This window comes from Hibiscus syriacus, unplaced genomic scaffold (assembly GCF_006381635.1).
Source record: "Hibiscus syriacus cultivar Baekdansim isolate YM2019G1 unplaced genomic scaffold, ASM638163v2 tig00111621_pilon, whole genome shotgun sequence".
In the NCBI taxonomy this organism is placed as follows: Eukaryota; Viridiplantae; Streptophyta; class Magnoliopsida; order Malvales; family Malvaceae; genus Hibiscus; species Hibiscus syriacus.
In genome coordinates, this window is record NW_024063138.1 from 2740455 (window position 1) to 2760078 (window position 19624).

General features: G+C 30.3%; 1 protein-coding gene and 1 non-coding gene across 2 annotated transcripts; both read left to right on the top strand.

The window, feature by feature from the left end:
* Nucleotides 1-683: 683 nt before the first annotated feature.
* Nucleotides 684-6584, top strand: LOC120166150 (protein NPGR2-like). Its single transcript, XM_039175510.1, has 6 exons — nucleotides 684-937; nucleotides 1467-1750; nucleotides 2978-3230; nucleotides 4109-5325; nucleotides 5686-5833; nucleotides 6068-6584. The coding sequence occupies exons 2-6, from the start codon at nucleotides 1601-1603 to the stop codon at nucleotides 6385-6387; spliced, it is 2088 nt and encodes a 695-aa protein (XP_039031441.1). The 5' UTR covers nucleotides 684-937; nucleotides 1467-1600; the 3' UTR covers nucleotides 6388-6584.
* A 1209-nt stretch (nucleotides 6585-7793) lies between these two features.
* Nucleotides 7794-7879, top strand: TRNAM-CAU. The gene is given in 2 exon segments: nucleotides 7794-7831; nucleotides 7844-7879. It is a non-coding gene; the product is annotated as a tRNA-Met (tRNA).
* The last annotated feature ends 11745 nt before the right edge of the window (nucleotides 7880-19624 follow it).

Consider the following 19624-nt stretch of genomic DNA (forward strand, 5'->3'; position numbering starts at 1 on the left):
TTTTATTTCATTTATAAAATATACAATTATACACACATGTATGTATATCGATGCAACATACCAAATGAAGTGGTACAAGATATAAATAATATGTAACTTTTCTGTGAAAGAAATTAAAACTAGGACACCAATCTCTTGATGGGAGACGCGAGACAAAACCTTGTAATATATACTTTGTCAGGTAATGATTTGAATATCGACTCAAAATTTGATTATATCTATTATAAGATATATATATTTTTATAATATTTAAATTGAATCAAATTATAAATTCATTAAATGGTTCAAATGATTAAAAGAAATATTATTTTATTGAAGTCTTAAGTTTAAATTGACGTGATTGTAAAATGTGTGTTGTTTTCCTTTAAATGAATAAAACATATGTTATTAATAATTAAATAAAATTATAAATATATATTATCTTTATAATTAATTTATATTTTTATAAAATCGAATGAAATAATACATACTCAAGATTCAAAACAATGAAAAGCGTCTCACGTGGCGCATAATTGGGGTAAGCAGTCGTCGTTTAAAAAATCCTGTATTGTTGGACCCACAAACCCTATTTTCTGACCATATTTAACCTACCGTATTTATTTCCTTTTATTCAACATCATTTATTTCCTTTTTTTATTACATATTGTTTTGTTTTATAATCTCCAAATCTTCTCTCCCACGATCCAATTCACGTCCCTGAGTTTGTTATTTTTTACTTTTTTTTTTCTCTTTTAAACCAAAAAAATAAAGGAAATAAAAGATTCTTGATGGCACGGCTTCGGATTCTTACTTGATTTATTAGTTTTATTTTTTTAAAATCCGTGATCTTTTTTATTAAAGGAGGTGCTTATTTGGATTCGAAGTGGATATCCCAGATTGGTGGTGTTGTTGATATCATGTGCTCTCTTTACTTTTCTGCTGTTTGGAAAAACCAAAGGTGAGAGCTATCTTTTCCTCTTGCTTTCACTGTCATCTGTGGAGTTTTTGTATTTTTTAATTACCTGGATTGAGAAAGACTTTCTTTTTTGGTAAATTTAATTCTTCTTTTTCATTCTAGTTTACGATTTAGGAGTTTTCATTAGATATTTGGTGAGGACTTTTGAAGTGGGGTTGGTGAAATTTTGGTGGGTTTTTGGTGTTGATCAATAGTTTTTTTTTCAACTGTGGGGTTTTCGGTTTTAAGCTTGTTTTATAGCACAAAGGTAATGAAATTATGATATCTTAATTCATTATTTTATATATCTTGCTTTTGGAATTTGATTTCACTCTTAGTATTTAGATACCTTGGAAGCATTAAATTTTTGTTCTTGTAATCTGTTTTACTGGAAAAGCTTGAACTTTACTGTGTACGTATGAGTATAATTGTATTAATCGTCATATTGTGTATATACTAATTATGATTTATGTATCCTTTGGATCTACTATTATAATTCTGATAAAGATACCGTTGTTCTTGTATCTTGAAGACTTTGGAGAGTGGTGAAACAGTATAAAGAGTAAAATAAGGATTAAGCAGCCGAGAAGAGCTGGACTTAAGAGGGATTTGGGGCAGATAATTAAGAATTAATGCATCGGAGAGCAATTAAGAGAAGTTGAAAAAATGATACCTTCATCAGAATCCCTTGCTGCTAATGATTATTCACTCACTGTTTTTTCTTCTAAAGTTGATGCTGCTGAGAAAAAGCCAGATACGAGGAATATAGAAGAAGCTGAATTGTCTCTGCGTGAAAGTAGTTCACTTAATTATGAGGTATGCTTCATTATTTTCAGCTCTCAAGTTGATATCTGGAGCAGGGATTTTGGTTGCGTTTATCGCAATTGCGGACGTAGCATATGCTATTGCGGTCATTGTGGGTATCACGGTCGCGCAATAACAGTTTTGGACGGCACCATTACTGCTATACAACGGCCTCTATTTAAATCCCTGATCTGGAGTGGTTATATTCGCGACTAACGTTGCAAGTTCGTCTGTATTTTTGTAGTGAAAATTGACGGTGGCATAATTGTTTTCTGGAATGTCTATCAAAATTTAACTCACCACTTCTGAGATCTGGTTTCAGGTCTATTTTATGAACATTCAAGCCATCTTCTCATTTGTTTGTATATATTTTTACCTGCACTAGTAATTAAGTGCACTTTTAGGAATTTAAACAGATTTCAAGTATAGTTGTATGCCATCTGGTTAATTTGCTTTGCTCATAGCTTCTGATCCTGAATGAATCAAGTTCGGTAAAAATATATCAATATAGAGATGCTATTGCATACTCTGCTATGGTTTAGCACTTATTTAATTAGGTCATTTCTTCTTTTAGGCAAATCGTGTCAAAGCCATAGTGTTGCTTCGCGACTAACATTGCAAGTTCGTCTGTATTTTTGTAGTGAAAATTGACGGTGGCATAATTGTTTTCTGAAATGCCTATCAAAATTTAACTCACCACTTCTGAGATCTGGTTTCAGGTCTATTTTATGAACATTCAAGCCATCTTATCATTTGTTTGTATATATTTTTACCTGCACTAGTAATTAAGTGCACTTTTAGGAATTTAAACAGATTTCAAGTATAGTTGTATGCCATCTGGTTAATTTGCTTTGCTCATAGCTTCTGATCCTGAATGAATCAAGTTCGGTAAAAATATATCAATATAGAGATGCTATTGCATACTCTGCTATGGTTTAGCACTTATTTAATTAGGTCATTTCTTCTTTTAGGCAAATCGTGTCAAAGCCATAGTGTTGCTTCTTGCATTAACAGGTCATTCTTGTTACTTTTTATGGTACCTTTCACTTGTGGCTGCTCACTTATCCTTGCTCTTGTCTATATGCGTATGAAATTTGCAGTTATTTGTGATGTCTTTTATTTCTCCTAGTGCCTTTCCCCACAATTTATCTGTTGTATGGAACTTATTTGCAAATTTGCAGTATTTCTTTGATAATTTTTATTTGCTTTCTTTCTGGCTGAGGTATATGCAATTTGCAGGAAGCTAGAGCATTGCTAGGAAGAATCGAATATCAGAAAGGAAATATAGAAGCTGCACTACATGTTTTTGAAGGAATAGATATTGCAGGAATAACTCCCAAAATGAAACTCACCCTTGCTAAAAGAGTTGATCGACGTAAGAGACGTTCTAATGACGATGCTTCTCCGTCAATGTCTATACATGCTGTTAGTTTACTACTAGAAGCAATCTTTCTAAAAGCAAAATCATTGCAGCATCTCCAGAGGTTTAGAGGTAATGTTTTATGTAGTAGTACATTCATCTCGTATTAACTCATTTATTTTATGGATGATGAAAGCTACGCTTGAATGCTGTTGTTGACTGGACTTTTTTAATACTCCAACTTATTCCCCAAGTGTTGGACACGGGTATGGCTAGATTTTTCTAAGTTTTTCACTTTTTCTTTATATTTGGAGGATCCTTGGAAGTCATGTCCCCGACTCCCCATATCCAAGTGTTGGACATGATATCATGCACGGGCACTTAATGAAAAATGAAGTGTCCGAGCAACATAGCTTATTCCTACTATTATGAATAAGCGGGCCTGGTTTTTTATCATTTATAAGAGAATGCTTTAATTGTGTTGCTAATAATGACGGAATTTCAAGAATCAAAAGCTAGTAGTTTCCGATAAGATGTATTGTTTTTTCCCCTTTATCCTGCCTCTTGCTATTTTCTAAATATTACGCTTTCATTTGTAATTGGTAAAATAGTCTGTCAATAGTTAATTTGTCAGTAATTGATAGATATTAGCCTTATAATGAGTATATATGTATTTATTGTCATTAAATGCCTGCGGTGCTTAAAATTTTAACAGCCTTATTTCTATTATCATGATCTGAGTCTTTGTAAATTCGAAGCATTCAACAACTTTTTACCTAAAATCTGCTATGGTATTCTAGCTTCTCTCTCTCTATTTATGTATATGCACACACATTATATTTACGCACTAGCTTCTTTGCTATTTGGATTTGGCTTGTCAAGTTTGATTTCTTGGAACTCATTGTTATCAGATGCCCTTACTGTTTCTCATTTTCATGATACTATTTCTCTGGCAAATGCCAATTCAATCATCTCTGCGTGACTAATGTATATTGCGATCATTCTTGCAGAAGCTGCTCAAAGTTGCACAATCATTCTGGACATTGTTGAATCTTCTTTACCAGAAGGCTTGCCTGAAAACTTCGGTTCTGACTGTAAATTGCAGGAAACTCTAATGAAGGCAGTCGAGCTGCTTCCAGAATTATGGAAATTTGGTGATTCCCCACATGAAGCAATCTTGTCCTACCGGCGGGCTCTCTTCCATCAGTGGAATCTTGATGCTGAAACTACTGCGAGGATTCAAAAACAGTTTGCCATTTTTCTTCTGTATTGTGGAGGTGAAGCAAGCGCCCCAAACCTCCGCAGCCAAATGGACAGTTCATTTGTCCCTAGGAATAACATAGAAGAAGCTGTACTCCTATTATTGATACTATTAAGAAAAGTTTCTTTGAAAAGAATCGAGTGGGATCCGTCAATTCTGGATCATCTGTCATTTGCTCTCTCTATGTGTGGGGGTCTGAGAGCTCTGGCTAACCAATTAGAAGAACTGCTTCCAGGGGTTATTAATCGCAAAGAAAGATATGAACTTCTAGCTCTCTGTTATTACGGTGCAGGTGAGGATTCGATTGCATTGAATCTACTACGGAAGTTGTTGCATAGTAGTGAGGATCCACATTGTGTTCCTGCATTGTTAATGGCATCAACAATTTGCGGAGAGAAATCTAATCTTGCAGAAGAAGGGATTGATTTTGCTCGTAGGGCTCTTGAAAGTCTGGATGACGAATGCAGTGAGTTGGAAGGTGCTTGTAACCTTTTATTGGGTGTGGCTCAAGCGACACATTCAAAATCAGCCTTATCTGATTCTGAGAGGGTTTCCAGACAGTCCAAGGCCCTTCAGGCCTTGGAAAGTGCTTGGAAAATTACAAGTATGAAAGACCCTAATATTCTTTATTATCTCAGTCTAGAAAACGCTGAGCAGAGAAAGTTGGAAGCTGCACTTTATTATGCAAAGTTTTTGCTAAAACTAGAAGGTGGTTCTAACATCAAGGGGTGGTTGTTGTTGGCTCGCATATTGTCAGCTCAAAAACGTTTCGTGGATGGTGAAACCGTTCTCAATGCTGCCTTGGATCAAACCGGCAAATGGGATCAGGGGGAATTATTGCGTACCAAAGCTAAGGTACAAATCGTTCAGGGACAGTTCAAGAGCGCTATTGAGACATATAGTCATATTCTTGCTGTTGTTCAAGTGCAGAGTAAAAGCTTTGGTTCTGGCAAAAGGCTTCATAAGGTCTGTTGTTTAGTTCTTCCTATTGACCTATAATTTTTCAATTTCTATCTTTTTGAGGAATCTGAAGTGGTTCTCCTACTCAGTTGACTTCAGTCGATGCATCTGTTTTTTGAATTAGGTAGGTAGATAAGTTAGAATGTTAGGGTGTTAAATAGCCTGGATGAGGCTGATGGAAACAATGGTTGCCAGCTTCGAAAGTTATTACATCCGTTAACAAAAGCTCTTTATATCCTTCAAACATTAAAAAACAAATTGCAATCGGAGTGTATAATGCTCTTTCTTTGAGTATCATTTTTTTTAAACCTCCGGTATCCTATCTTATCTATTGATCGACTTATATGTTTCAGTAATTGTTTACAGGATCGTTCTTTGAGAAGTTTTGAACTGGAGATATGGCATGATCTAGCTTATCTATACATAAGTTTGTCACAGTTTCGAGATGCTGAGATCTGCCTTTCAAAATCCAAGGCCATCAATTCCTACTCTGCTGTTAGAATTCATGCCACTGGTAAGTTCATTCTTCCCTGGGTTTATGCTATTGTCTTTATATTTTAATTCTTATATCCATATTGTCCTTTAATAAATGCCTCCAACGGGCAATGCCGTTGATGTATCGGCAATATTCTCATTTGATACAACAATCCATTTTTATGTTTTTCCGATTTTCAATCAAGGTAAAAAGCTTCTTCCGAGAAGAGTTACAGGTCAGTTACCTTGTTGAATAAAACATCTGATTTTGCAGGTTTACTTTACGAGAGAAAAGGCTTATTGAAAGAAGCTTTGAAGGCTTACTGGAATGCTTTGGACATGGACCCGAATCATGCCCCAAGCTTGATATCCGCAGCCGTAGTGATGAAACAAGTTGGCTGCCAATCCAGCACGGTTGTGAAAAGCTTGTTGATGAATGCTCTCCGAGTTGATAGAATGAATCCGTCGGCATGGTATAATCTTGCTCTTATTCACAAAGACGAAGACACTCCGTCGTCACTACACGAAGCAGCTCAATGCTTCGAGGCTGCTGCTGTTCTGGAAGACTCAGCGCCCGTGGAGCCATTCAGATAACATAAATCTCCTCGGCCTGCCCATTTTCTGTAAATCATTACATGTTTCTACACATTTTGTCTTGAAAGTTGTGTTCTATGTTCTTCATATATAAATATAATACGAATAGCAATATGGTATAAATGTTTTTTCCTCCTTGATTTGATAGAGTTATAATTCCATTGTAGCCCTGATTCTGGGGAAGATATTTCGGGACAAATTATCTTATACTATTTTAGTTAAAGTTTTAAAATCTAGAGTTAGATCTTGTTTCCATTGTTTATTTATTTAATTTAATTTAAATATTAATTATAAAGTTATATTTTTAAGGTATACCAAAAATAATTTATAATGAACATATTGAATTGTTTTCTTTTGAGATCCCGATATTGAATAATTGCATTTGTGGGATATATGTATGTTGTCAATAATTTAAAAAAAAATGAACAAATATTACCCAATAATTTCCCATATTATTTTAAAAAATAATTTATAACTTTTTATGTAACATTTGTTTATTTTTTTTATTTTTAGGGTAAACTATGTATTTAGTCATCCATTTATTTTCATAATTTTATTTTGTTCACCTAACTTTTTTTAAATCATATCTAACGTTACTTTTTGATTCTATTTTGGTCATTTGTCTTAAAAAGTAAACGATGATACTGACATGTCTCCGTAAGATAATATCAAATATTTATTGAAAAAAAAATCTCATCAACAGTTCTATTTATTGTTTAACGGTGGATGACCAAAACGAAATCAAAATATAACGTTAAGTATAATTTTAAAGAAAAAAAAAGTTAGATAGCCAAAAGTGAAACTGAAAGAATAAATGAGTAATTAAATTCAGAACTTACCCTATTTTTTATTATAATATACAAATTTACCATTTTCTTAGTCGCGGACAATAACTCGAATTAGGACAAGAAGGGGCCAAAATATCGTAAAAACGAAACTTGAGAGTATTGTAACAGAAAAAAATCTACAGTATACGTCTCATACCGTAATGTACCACTAAAGCATATGATTCCCGTAATAGAATGTAAGAGGCATAAGAATTTACTTGATGGGGAGATTTTTGAAGGGCAGACTTAATTCAACAGAGATACGAATTTATACAGTGTCCAAATTACTTGACTATTTGCTCTGCATGAACTTTTTCTATTTTCCGAGAAAATGCATATGATTTTCTTGCCTGTAAGGTAAATTTCATTCTCATCAAACTTCGTGCACTCTTTTCTTTCTGGTGCAACTCGATCTAACATAATCAACATAAATTTACAATGTGTGATCTATAAATGATCAAACAGTTCGTAACCATAAAGTTTCATTTTAGATTTGCTTGATTTAACTTTCTAAGATGCATACAAAATAGCACATACTATATAATGATGTTATTTAATAGATAGCTCGATGTTATCAATGGGGTGGTGGCGCAGTTGGCTAGCGCGTAGGTCTCATAGCTTATTGAGTTATCCTGAGGTCGAGAGTTCGAGCCTCTCTCACCCCAAATTTCTTTTCCGCTATTTCTTCAAGCATCTTTATAAATAATCAGAGTTTATTTTTGAGGATAAACTAATTTCTTTTTCTTTGAAATCTATTTATTTATTAATTATGAAATGAATCTGATTAATTCCTTCACGATAAGATTTAAAAGACTTCTAAATTTTTTTAACATAAAATTAAGGAAATCTAGATGTTTATGTATGAGAAGACATCATGTATTAATTTATTTTTATTAAGTAGAGAAATATTATGTTTGTCAGATAAATGTTCATATTTAAATCTATATAAGATAAAATAACGTAAATCCTTTTGACCACTCGATCAATTAATGAATTTAAAAAAAATAAAAGATTGAAAATAAAACATCTTCTCGATTAAAATTAATATTTAACCATTAAAATATCTTTATTTTATAATTTACGTTGAAAGTTAAATAGATAGCAAACAAAAGTTATCCATTCAGTTGAATTTGTAACATACCAAAAGCAAACAATCAGAAGATATTATTTGATATTCAACAATAAAATCATCTAATAAAATAACACATTAGATCCTTTAAACAAGCTTAAGAATTTAAATCTTAAAGTTTATAAATGAAATAAACTAGATTGAGCAGATTACCTCGTATTAGATCATTATAACATATAATTTGAATTAATCAATTATAAATAAGATATTAGTAAATATACAAAAAAAAATTATTTTACTTGAAGTGGGGAAAACAAAGATACTTAATTTTAATAAAAATAATATTGAAAAGAGTTAAATAATTCTTAATAAATGCCAAAAGGAAAAGAAAATGCTCGTAAATTTTTTCCATATAATGGGGCTGAAAAATAAAATTCGTACCTCCAAGAATTATTTTCTGAAACGAAGTGAATATTACAGTGGATAACTGAAGACGCATGACACTCTAGGTGACATACCAAAGACACACTGCACTTCGGGTGACATCAGGAGATTTCGAAACCAATGGAGATTTTAAAACCAGTAAGAGAGTTTCGAAAACATAAGTGCAGTTTTGATTATTACGGTAGCATTCATCCCATTTCTTAAAATAGCTTTTGGTGGAGTGCATTATCTTAAGAATTTTTTTTCAAATGCCTTATCTGGAAAATTTTGTTGAAAATGTCGAACTCACCAACATGGATAGATATTAATGGTCATGATAGCTTTATTATCAGGGTAAAATATACAACAAAATAATCCTCTTATTATAGAGAGTTTCTTTTATCGAGTCCATCAATTATAAAAAAATTATAAATTAATATATAATTTTAAAAAATAATAAGTTAACTTTTCCGTAAAAACATAATATATAATGTGACAGTTAATAAAATTGACATAATAATAAATTTAATCTTCAATTTTCATATTTTAGAGATTTTAATAGTAAAACTGGGATTTTTAGGTTAAATTGGGATTTCATTGGATAATATTACAATATTAAGGGCTATTTTTTTACAAGAAAAGTAATATATTACGTTTTTACAATCAATGAAAATTTTATAATATCATAAAATTATCATCTGGTTATTCATATGTTCCAAACTCGTTTTTTTTTAAATGTAGATAGTTTGAGCTGGACATTAACTTGTTGACTATAATATCATAAAATCTGATCTTAGAATCGTTTGAGTTGTATATTTTGTGGATCGACTCTTCGTTTACTTTATATTATTAAGTCAGTGCTTGAAAGCAATGATGGTGTCAATAGACATCATTAAAGAATGAGTTTATCATATCTAAGTCAGCAAGTTAATGTCCAGCTCAGACAATCATCAATTTTTAAGAAGAAAAAAAGAGATAAGTTTAGAACAAATGAATAATCGAGTGATCATTCTGTAACTTTTAATAATCGGGGACTCAACAAAACAAAGTAACTTTTAATAGTCGGGAGATTAAAAACGTAACACCCTAAAATCAGGGACCATTTATGTTCTTTACCCTAAAATTTAAGAAAAATAAGAACAAAACCAATGTTGCAAAACAATCTACAATCCATAATCTTGTTTCCCTCCCTCAGAAGTTAAAAAAACAAAAAAAAAAGTTCCCAAAACTTAAAACCGTTGATTCTTTTGTTTTGTCCAACGTGCTTCTTCTTCCCTCTTCTCGTCTGTGTTCCAAAACCATGAAAACCCACTATTAACACCAAAGAGAAACTTGTCTTTGTTTACAAAGAAAGCCTCAAGAACATAAAAAAAAGTAAGAGTTTTTTTAATTAAAGAATCGATCAAAGAGGGATTCTTGCAATGGGTTGTTTTTAAGCCGTAAGAATCGAAAACAGAGACACAAGGTTCAACCCCAATCTCTAGTTAGTTTTTCTTTCTCTCTCTGAAATTATTGATTTTACTTTATATGGTTATTTTTAATCGCATGAAGCTCATCATTTTGAGTTTTTTCCCCCTACCTCTGAGAAATGTTAGTCACAATGCTCAATCTACAGTTCCTTCAGAACAGAGCAGCTTGGGAACGACTATCAACTCCGTTAAGGAAATCCGGTGCGTAAATTTAATGAGTTACTATTCTGTTTGAAATGGTGGATTAGATTTTCATACAATTTTTGGGTTTTGATTTGGGGTTAAGAGATGATAAGGCAGAGGAACTGCTTGGTTCGGGTTCGGGTTCGGGTTCGAGTTCTAGTGCTCGAAAGAAAATAACTTTCGATACTAATCTTAAGACCTACGAACATGTTTTGGTTGATGGAAGTACTGATTTTGAAGAAGGGGAAAAAATTGATGGTGAAAGAGGAGAATTTGGTTAAACCAAGGGTGTCTGAGAATTCCTCCGAGTCTAGCTCAACTTCTTACCCTCCTAATCATCGATATTAGAATTGTAGAGAAAGCGACGATGAAGACGACGACAATGACGAATTGAACCATGAAGAAAGTGATCTAGACGATGATGAAGATTATGAAGGTTTCAATGATGAAGCTGTAGACTCAAACGATAGGCATATTCATGTCCATGAGAGGGTCACCGAGGGAAATTCGAATCGAGTTGTTCGAGGGGGTAGGGATGGAAATTGTGTTTGGGTTTCAGAACTACATTTGTTGTTGAATGAAAAACAATTCATTGATCTGATGACAAAGCCCAGTTCAAGTAGAAATGAAAAAATGGTTTATAAATGAAAAACATTTGTATTGGTGAGCAGCTCGATCCATATCAATACGAGGGATCTTCTTCGAGATAACAGCAAATCTCACGAGATATATGGTTTATAAATTGTGTATTGTTTATTAAGCTAAAATGTTATATCTATAAAAAAATCAGGTTGGGCCCATAATTTTGATAACCTTAAGGGTATGTTTGGTTGGGGGAATGTGAGATTCCCATAGGAATGAAATCCACATTCCCCCGATTGGTTGGCCGGGAATATCATTTCCGGTAATCTTACATTACCAATAGTGAATTTTTGGGGGTATATTACCGGGAATGTCATTACCTCCCTTTCCTTAGGTATTGTTGAATTACCGACGTTTTGGACTAAAATGCACTTAATTTTTTTTTTTCTTTCAAAAATATCATTCTTCTATCATTGAATAATAAAAATTCTACGAAGGTTAAATTACAAATTTATTCTTAAACTATTTTAGATTTACAAAAAAAATCTATAATTAAAATTTTATATGAAGTTCAGAGATTAAAATAAAATTTTATCCTTTCATGAAACCTTTTTATATTTTCAATTTTGTAAAAAAAATTATATAAATTTTATGAATTTAAATTTTTTAAAGAAAATATATAAATATTTTCCAACTTGCTAAAAAAACAAATATATAATGAGGACAATTTGGTCAAATATACATTCCAATAATCCTTTATTCTTTTAACCAAACACGGTAATCTTACATTCCTGTTTAGCCAACCAAACACAAAATACGACATTCTCAGTAATCCTATTCCCTGGTAATCTTACATTCTCACTGGTAATCTTACATTCCGTGAACCAAACGCACCCTAAGGGGTGTTTGGATGGGGGAATGTGGGATTCCCATGAGAATAGAATCCATATTCTCCCGTTTGGTTAGCCCGGGAATCCCATTCCCGGTAATGTAAGATTACTAATAGTGGATTTTTTGGGGTATATTACTGGGAATGACATTACCTCCTCTTCCTTAAGTATTGTTAGATTACCGGCGTTTTGGACTAAAATGCCCTTAATTTTTTTTTCAAAAATATCATTCTTCTGTCATTGAATAATAAAAATTCTATGAAGGTTAAATTACAAATTTATTATTAAACTATTTTAGATTTACAAAAAAAAATGTATAATTAAAATTTTATATGAAATTCAGGGGTTAAAATAAAATTTTACCATTTCATTAAACCTTTTTATATTTTTTAATTTTGTAAAAAATTATATAAATTTTATGAATTTAATTTTTTTTAAAGAAAATACATAAATATTTTCCAATTTGTTAAAACAACAAATATATAATAAGGATAATTTGGTAAAATATACATTCCAACAATATTTTATTTCTTTAACCAAACACGATAATCTTACATTATTGCTACGCCAACCAAACACAAAATACAACATTCCCAGTAATCTTATTCCCTGGTAATCTTACATTCTCACTGGTAATCTTACATTCCGTGAACCAAACGCACCCTAATCACTTTCTTCCTTCCTCCTCTTCCTTTTTTTCTTATTACAGTTTGTGACAATTTCTATAGATCAAATCAACTTCTTCTTTGATTTTCTTTAATCGGCGGCTACACCGATTTTGATTTTCGTTGCCGACTTCCGGTTGTATTTTCTCTTTGTTTCTTTTTTAATTTTTTAATAAGAATAATTTTGTCTTTGTAGCTTGTTTATCTATATTGTTATGGTACATCTATCTATGTTTTTGTGGCAAGTTTTCCTCTACCTTTTGGTTATTTTCGGTCGTTGTTTTCGTTTATATTTTTTCTCAATGTTAGATTTTAAATCGACACAACTGATTAAAATGGCGTTTATTTGTTATTATGTTGATCTTCTCTGCTTTAGACCCTCAAATTAATTTGGATACGTGATTTGAGTTTATGGATAGTTTTATCACGTCGTTTGACTCTGATTTACGATTTTTGGGTGGTCTTTCAGTAGCTTCATCTCTTTTGTGATTCGTTTTTCGATGTAATCATATTTGTTCGTATCTTTATTTTGTTCGAACTTTTTGGTTAGGTTTTTTAACCTTTCCTTCTTTGGTCATTGTGTTATTTAAATGGCTAATTTTTATATCAATAGTTATAGGAAAATGTCCTAATTATATTTTTGTTTACGTTTATGCTTGTAATTTTTTATTGTAATTATGAATATTTTTTATTTTTAATAAAATTAGAGGCTTTCTATAAAAAAAAGCAGGTTGTACCCAAAAATGTTATTGTTGCTAAGAAAGTGATTAAAATATGAAATGTTAATATTTTGTGTGATAAATTTGGTTGCGCCTAAAATATCTATAATAAATCTGATTGCGCCCAAAAATATTATCAGTGAAAAAGTATCGATATTTATTCAGAGTGAATCAAGACAAGAAAATTAAGAAAGCAATTCAAAATTTTAAATATTGATACTTAATATATGATGATCAATACTTTTAAATATTTAAAAAGTTGAAGATAAGATGAAAAGTTAAAACATCGATATTTATATTGTAATGATCGATAATTTTAAATATTGAAAAAGTTGATAAAAAATCAAAATTTAAAATATTAATACTTATGCGATGATGATCGATACTTTTATATGTTGAAAAAATTGATAAAAATGATCGATAATTAAAATATTAATACATTTATTATGATGTTTGATACTTTTTCATTTATATTGATACTTATACTTTGATATTTGTTAAAAAGTTCGATACTTAACAACATTCTCATTTTTCATGTTTTTTTTTTAATGAGAATGATACTAAGTATCAATGCTTTTCCACAAAGATCGATACTTTTGATTTTTTTAAAAAAAAAAGGAAAATGAGAATGCTACAAAGTTCGAACTTTTCCACAAATACATAGCATAAGATCTATATAAATAAAAAAGTATCGAATATTATAATATATGTATTGATCATCATTACGTAAGTATTGATATTTTAAATTTTGATATTTTTATCAATTTTTTCAATATTTATAAGTATTGATCATTACTTGTTGAAAACATTTTGATGTTTCGATATAACAAATTAAGTTAAATGAATTTTAAGATTTTACAAAAGATATTCTAAGTATATTCGATGTAATTATTCGAATATCAAAATATTACTCCAAGTATTTCAAAGTTCATTTTAATCCTTACTAAAGTGTAAAATTGTGTTTTATACCTAAACTATTTTAAAACAATTTTACAAAGTATTTCGAGCCTTAATCGAGCCAAAAATATTTTCTTTTTAAAGGGTTTCAAGAAAAATCAGATTGCCCAAGGGGTACAGATTCCCCCAGGGGTACCGATTCCCCCATGTCTAACGGTCAAAAACATATTGCAATTAAGGAACTGATTTCCCATGAGGGGGTATCGATTCCCTCCACACTCCAAGCTGTTTTATTAATTGTTTCTCATCCCCAAACGGCTCCAAAACATCCCCAACGGCTATATACGACTTCAAACACATTCCAAGCTATAAATACAAGCTAAGGACACTTGAAGATGTAAGAGAAAAACTATCCAAGCAATCAAACACAAGAGAAGAGTTTTTCATTCTTATTTCATCTTTCTCTTGTATATATTTTGTTCTTGTGAGCTCAATCTTGTAAACACCTACCTTAGAGAGGTTTTCTTGTTTACTTATTTTATCCTTTTGTAAAGGGGAAAGGTTATAGCTTATCCCGTGTAAAAGCTAGGGAAAGGTTATAGTTTAGCCCGGAAAAACTAGGGAGTTGTAAGGTTATCTCTTTGTCCTCAAAAGAAAGAACAAATTAGTGAATTTGTTGGAAAATCCTTGGTGAGGAGATAAGGTAGTGGATGCAGACTTTGGTTGAGAAAGTCGAACCACTCTAAATCGCTGTGTAGTTTTCTATCTTTCAATCTCCTTACTTCCTAAACACAAAATCGTTCCGACCCCTCTTTGCAAACCGTTCCGATTGTCGATTCGAGCTTCCGAAAATCCTAACATTACTGCATACGTATTGATATTTTAACTTTTGATCTTATCTTTAACTTTTTCAATGTTTAAAAGTATTGATCATTCAATATTTAGTATCGATATTTAAAATTTCGAAATGTTTTCTTAATTTTTTATTTCGATTCACTCTAAATAAATATTGATATTTCTTCACCAATTACATTACTGAGCACAATCGAATTTATTATACATTATTCATAACATTTTTAGCTTTAAACATACTTTGTTCAAAGCTAAAGTAACATTTTGTGTGAACCAAATTTATTACACAAAATATTAGCATTACATATTTCAACCTACTTTCTTAGCGACCAATAACATTCTTGGGCTCAACCTGATTTTTTATAGATATTTATAACATTTTAGCTTTTAATTTATTTTGTTCCCGTGAGAATGTTTAAGGCACTATCAGCTTAAACTCTAGTAATATTTTAGACAGAATCAATTTTATTATAAAGAAAATTAACATTTCAGGTCGCAAACTACTTTCTTAGTGAAACATAACATTCTTGGATGCAATCAAATTTCTTATATATATTCATAACATTTTCAGCTTTTAACTTATTTTTGTTATCGTGAAAATGTCTAAGCCCCATCAGCTTAAACTCTGGTAACATTTTAAATGCAACCAATTTTATTACAAAGAAAATTAACATTTCAGATCGTAATCTACTTTCTTAATGAGCCATAACATTCTTGAGCGCAATCAAATTTCTTTTAGATATTTATAATATTTTTAGCTTTTAACTTATTTTGTTATCGATACTTACATATAAGAAAAGGTTTCATGTTATGTCATTTTAAATTATTTTAAAATAGTTGCAACCTAATATGTTAGGTATAAGTCAACATTTTTAGTCGCGCTAAACCAATTTTGTTAAGATTATTTTCAAATTTCCAGTTGCACCATTTTTTTTATCTTATATTAGTTTTCTTTCCTTAGATAATCCTGATTATCCGGCTTGTTATGTCAGGTGCTGATCAACCCTTGTGAGTTTCACGTTGGTGTACCCTGAACATGGAGGGTGCAATTATAGGGATGGACTTAGGCGACGCGGTTGATTTTCCTTTCCTAAAAATTTAAATTTTTTCATATGTTTTTATTAAAAATCTATTTTTATCTTTTTTTAATTAAATTTGTTCCTCTTAAACTTTTATATGTTCAAATCTATCCTTAACGTAAAGTGGTACGTATCCTTAACGTAAAGAGTAGGTCAGAGAATTCTGACTTGGAATAGTTGATTATTTACAATGTCAAACATAATCAGAGTCCGAGAGGGAAAAGAAATAGTAGCTTTAAATTGGCTTTTCCTTTGAAACCAAGGATACATATTTGGCTGTTTTCATTCTCTTTCAAAGTATAAAACACCAATTGTCAAAGAAATCAACTTTGAAAATACATCAACATGTGATTCACATTCACACTTGAATTTGGATAGCATAAAGGAGACACCCCACATACTTGAAGCCTTTGAACATGGCAGATGGGAACTTCTGTTGTGCGGCGTTTAAAAAACGGTTAAAAAATAGCGTGACCTGTTAAATAAGTGACCGATTAAAATTTAGACCGGTTATGTTATGTCATTTAACCGGAAATATTATTAAATACAATAATATATTAGGTAGCGCTTATATAATATAATATGTAGCGCTTATATTTACCTATTTTCTAACTAAACAGGTATATTTAAATCGGTAACATTGTAAATTTACCTATTACATTATAATTATCGGTTTTGATGTTTTTGGGATTGATACAATTTTAAATGTATCGACACTTCATGCGTGCACCTCGTTGTGCTTTCATTTTGGAAAAAAAGTATCGACACATATTTAAAGAGTATCGATACATAATGTAAACCTATTTGCTAATTAACCAATATATTTTTATCGGTTACATTGTAAATTTACTTGTTACATAATGTAAACCTATTTGCTAATTAATTAGTATATTATTATAGATCAATATATTTTTATAAAGTATCGACACAAACCGACAAGCTTAATTTGTCGGTTGTCAAATTTTTTAATATTTCTTCATGATTTCCACCTATTACATTATTATTACTCGATATTTCCGATAACGTTAAACTAAATTTATCAAATATCTTTTAATATATCCGATAACATTATATATTAATAATATATTAATCCGTCTTCCCAGAGCAACAGGGCAGATGGCTCAAATTTCTATGTTTTTATTGGTACATCCAGTCCATTCAAACCATGCTTCATGTGGATGGCCCCACTCAATCAAAATCTCATAAATTGTTTTACTTTGAATATTCAAAACTTGACTTCACTTTCATACATTTTCAATCACTCCTTTTGCTTTCTGAATATGGTCTTTATTTTATTGAATTTTTTTCTAAATTGACTATTGATTATTCATTTTCAATCACTCCTTTTGCATTCACAAGCTAACCCTAATTTTCATGGTTGTAATATGGGAAGTAGGGATTAAGATGTGCTTTTCCAAAGTCTGATTAAAATATTATTATAATTGTTTTGCTGAAGAATTATGCTAACCAGTACATATATTAAAAGATGAGGTCAGTGGGACATGCAATTTGAGGCGGTCCAAATATTGTAATATGAAAACACATATGCTCAAACCTGTCATCTTAGAATTAATCAGATTAGTGCTTTAGTTTGGGAATAAAAAAAATCCCACATCATTATTTTGGCACTTTTGCCTGTCATCTTATGATAATTAATTTATTTTATGTAAACCACTTGCTAGTTGGCATCCATTATTCCGTTGCCGCTATAGAAACATGGTTTAGGATTAATAACTCTCGGATACAACTGTTTCTCGCGGATTAAGTTCTTTAATTACAATCAATTATTACTTAGGGAGTGAGATTAAATCTCAGGTTTAATTAAACCTATACTGTGAGCATTTTTTTTAATGTTTAATAGTTAAAGGACTTAATAAACAATGTACTATAGCTGAAGTACTATTTTTTTAATTTTTAATAATTGAAAACTCAACAAAACAATACTTATAATTGGGGAACCATTTGTGTACTTCACCCCATAGATTTTCTTTCACAAAGACGAGGGACTTCTCAACAAATTGTATTATAAAGTTTTAAATTTTATATTAAATCAATTGAATTAAGAGTCAAAAGTTTGATCATTTCCATCACATATCCATTTTTAAAATATTATATTAATATCTCAATTAAAGTTTGTCTTTTCTTGTACATTAAGAGAAGATTAAAAATATAGAATTATTTATCTATAATAATAAATTTAGTCTTTAATATTTATTATTTTATCATTTAACTTTTATTTTGAAACAAATTATCTCTCAATTTTTCAAAAGGAATTAAATTATCTCTCAACCTTTAATAAAGAGTCGAAATGTTATTTTTAAATATAATTGTAGACTAAAATGTTTAAATTTTTAATGTCGTTGACATAACCTCACCCGACAACTCATGTATACGTCATATGATTTGTTTATAGTTTTAAATTATTTATTGATATAACATGTAAAAACAAATAATTATAGGTTACATAAAGTATATGCAGATTGTTATGTGAGTTGTCACTTTAAAATTTTAAAACTTGATAATTTATTTAATAAAATAAATAATATGATTTAAAAAATAAAAGTCAAAACTAATTTTAAAAATAATAATTATATATTTATATGTAAACATTAAATTGCAAAATTCACCGCTTTCTAGTTTCAACCTTCATTAAATTTGAGGAAGCTTTATACAAAGAGCTATTTGTTTAAATAACATTTTGGTGAATCCTAATGCACATGATAATTCAATGCTCAACAAAATAAACTTTACATCAATTATTTATTTTACAATTTTATACCTTAAATGTTTTATTCCTTTAGTATCAGTCGAATTTAGGAACGTAATAAAATAAAATTTTAATTTGAATCTTAAAAATAATTATATATATATATACACAAAATATTTTAGTATCAACTTACTACTCCGAAAATTTTACAACTTTTGATAAAAGCAACTAATTTTATTTAAAAAAGAAATATCATGAATCTACAATCATATAATCATAATCACAACTTAAAATCAAATAAAGATTATACAAGGAAATATTGAAAAATTTAACCAAAACTCGAACAAGAATAGATACAAGCATATACGATTGCATCGGCAAACGAAATGCAAAAGGGGATCAAGCTATTAAAAGATCACCGAAAAAATTACAAATTACAGTCGGACGACGTGAAAAAACTATCCACGAACGTAAATCAAGTATTCAAATCAAATCTGAGGATATAAAGTAGAGAAGATTAATATGATAACAGATAAGTGTTATCTTGATCAATGTGACGATGTCGAATCAACCCTTAAAAAATAAAATGAAAAACAATGGTCAAACGATCGAAAACGTGCTAAAAGACAAAGAAGAACGTACTATAAAAACAAATGAAAATGTGTCACAAAGACAGACTTATTGAAAATTAAAAAAATATGCGATATAAAAAATAAAAGGACAATAATAAAAAACACCGACGACCGACCATCAACATAAAAATTTATACCGTCGATAAAAAAATGAAAAGAAGTATGAATGATACACTACAAATGAGAGAAACTTGTTAATAACAATAACGTTCGATTCTATAACTTAATTAATAATACTTTATA

Excerpts from the sequence above, each read along its gene's own strand:
- LOC120166150 (XM_039175510.1), top strand. The coding sequence starts at position 1,601 with ATGATACCTTCATCAGAATCCCTTGCTGCTAATGATTATTCACTCACT. Across the intron at positions 3,231-4,108 it reads GCATCTCCAGAGGTTTAGAG|AAGCTGCTCAAAGTTGCACA; the intron begins GTAATGTTTTAT and ends TCATTCTTGCAG. Across the intron at positions 5,834-6,067 it reads TGTTAGAATTCATGCCACTG|GTTTACTTTACGAGAGAAAA; the intron begins GTAAGTTCATTC and ends CTGATTTTGCAG.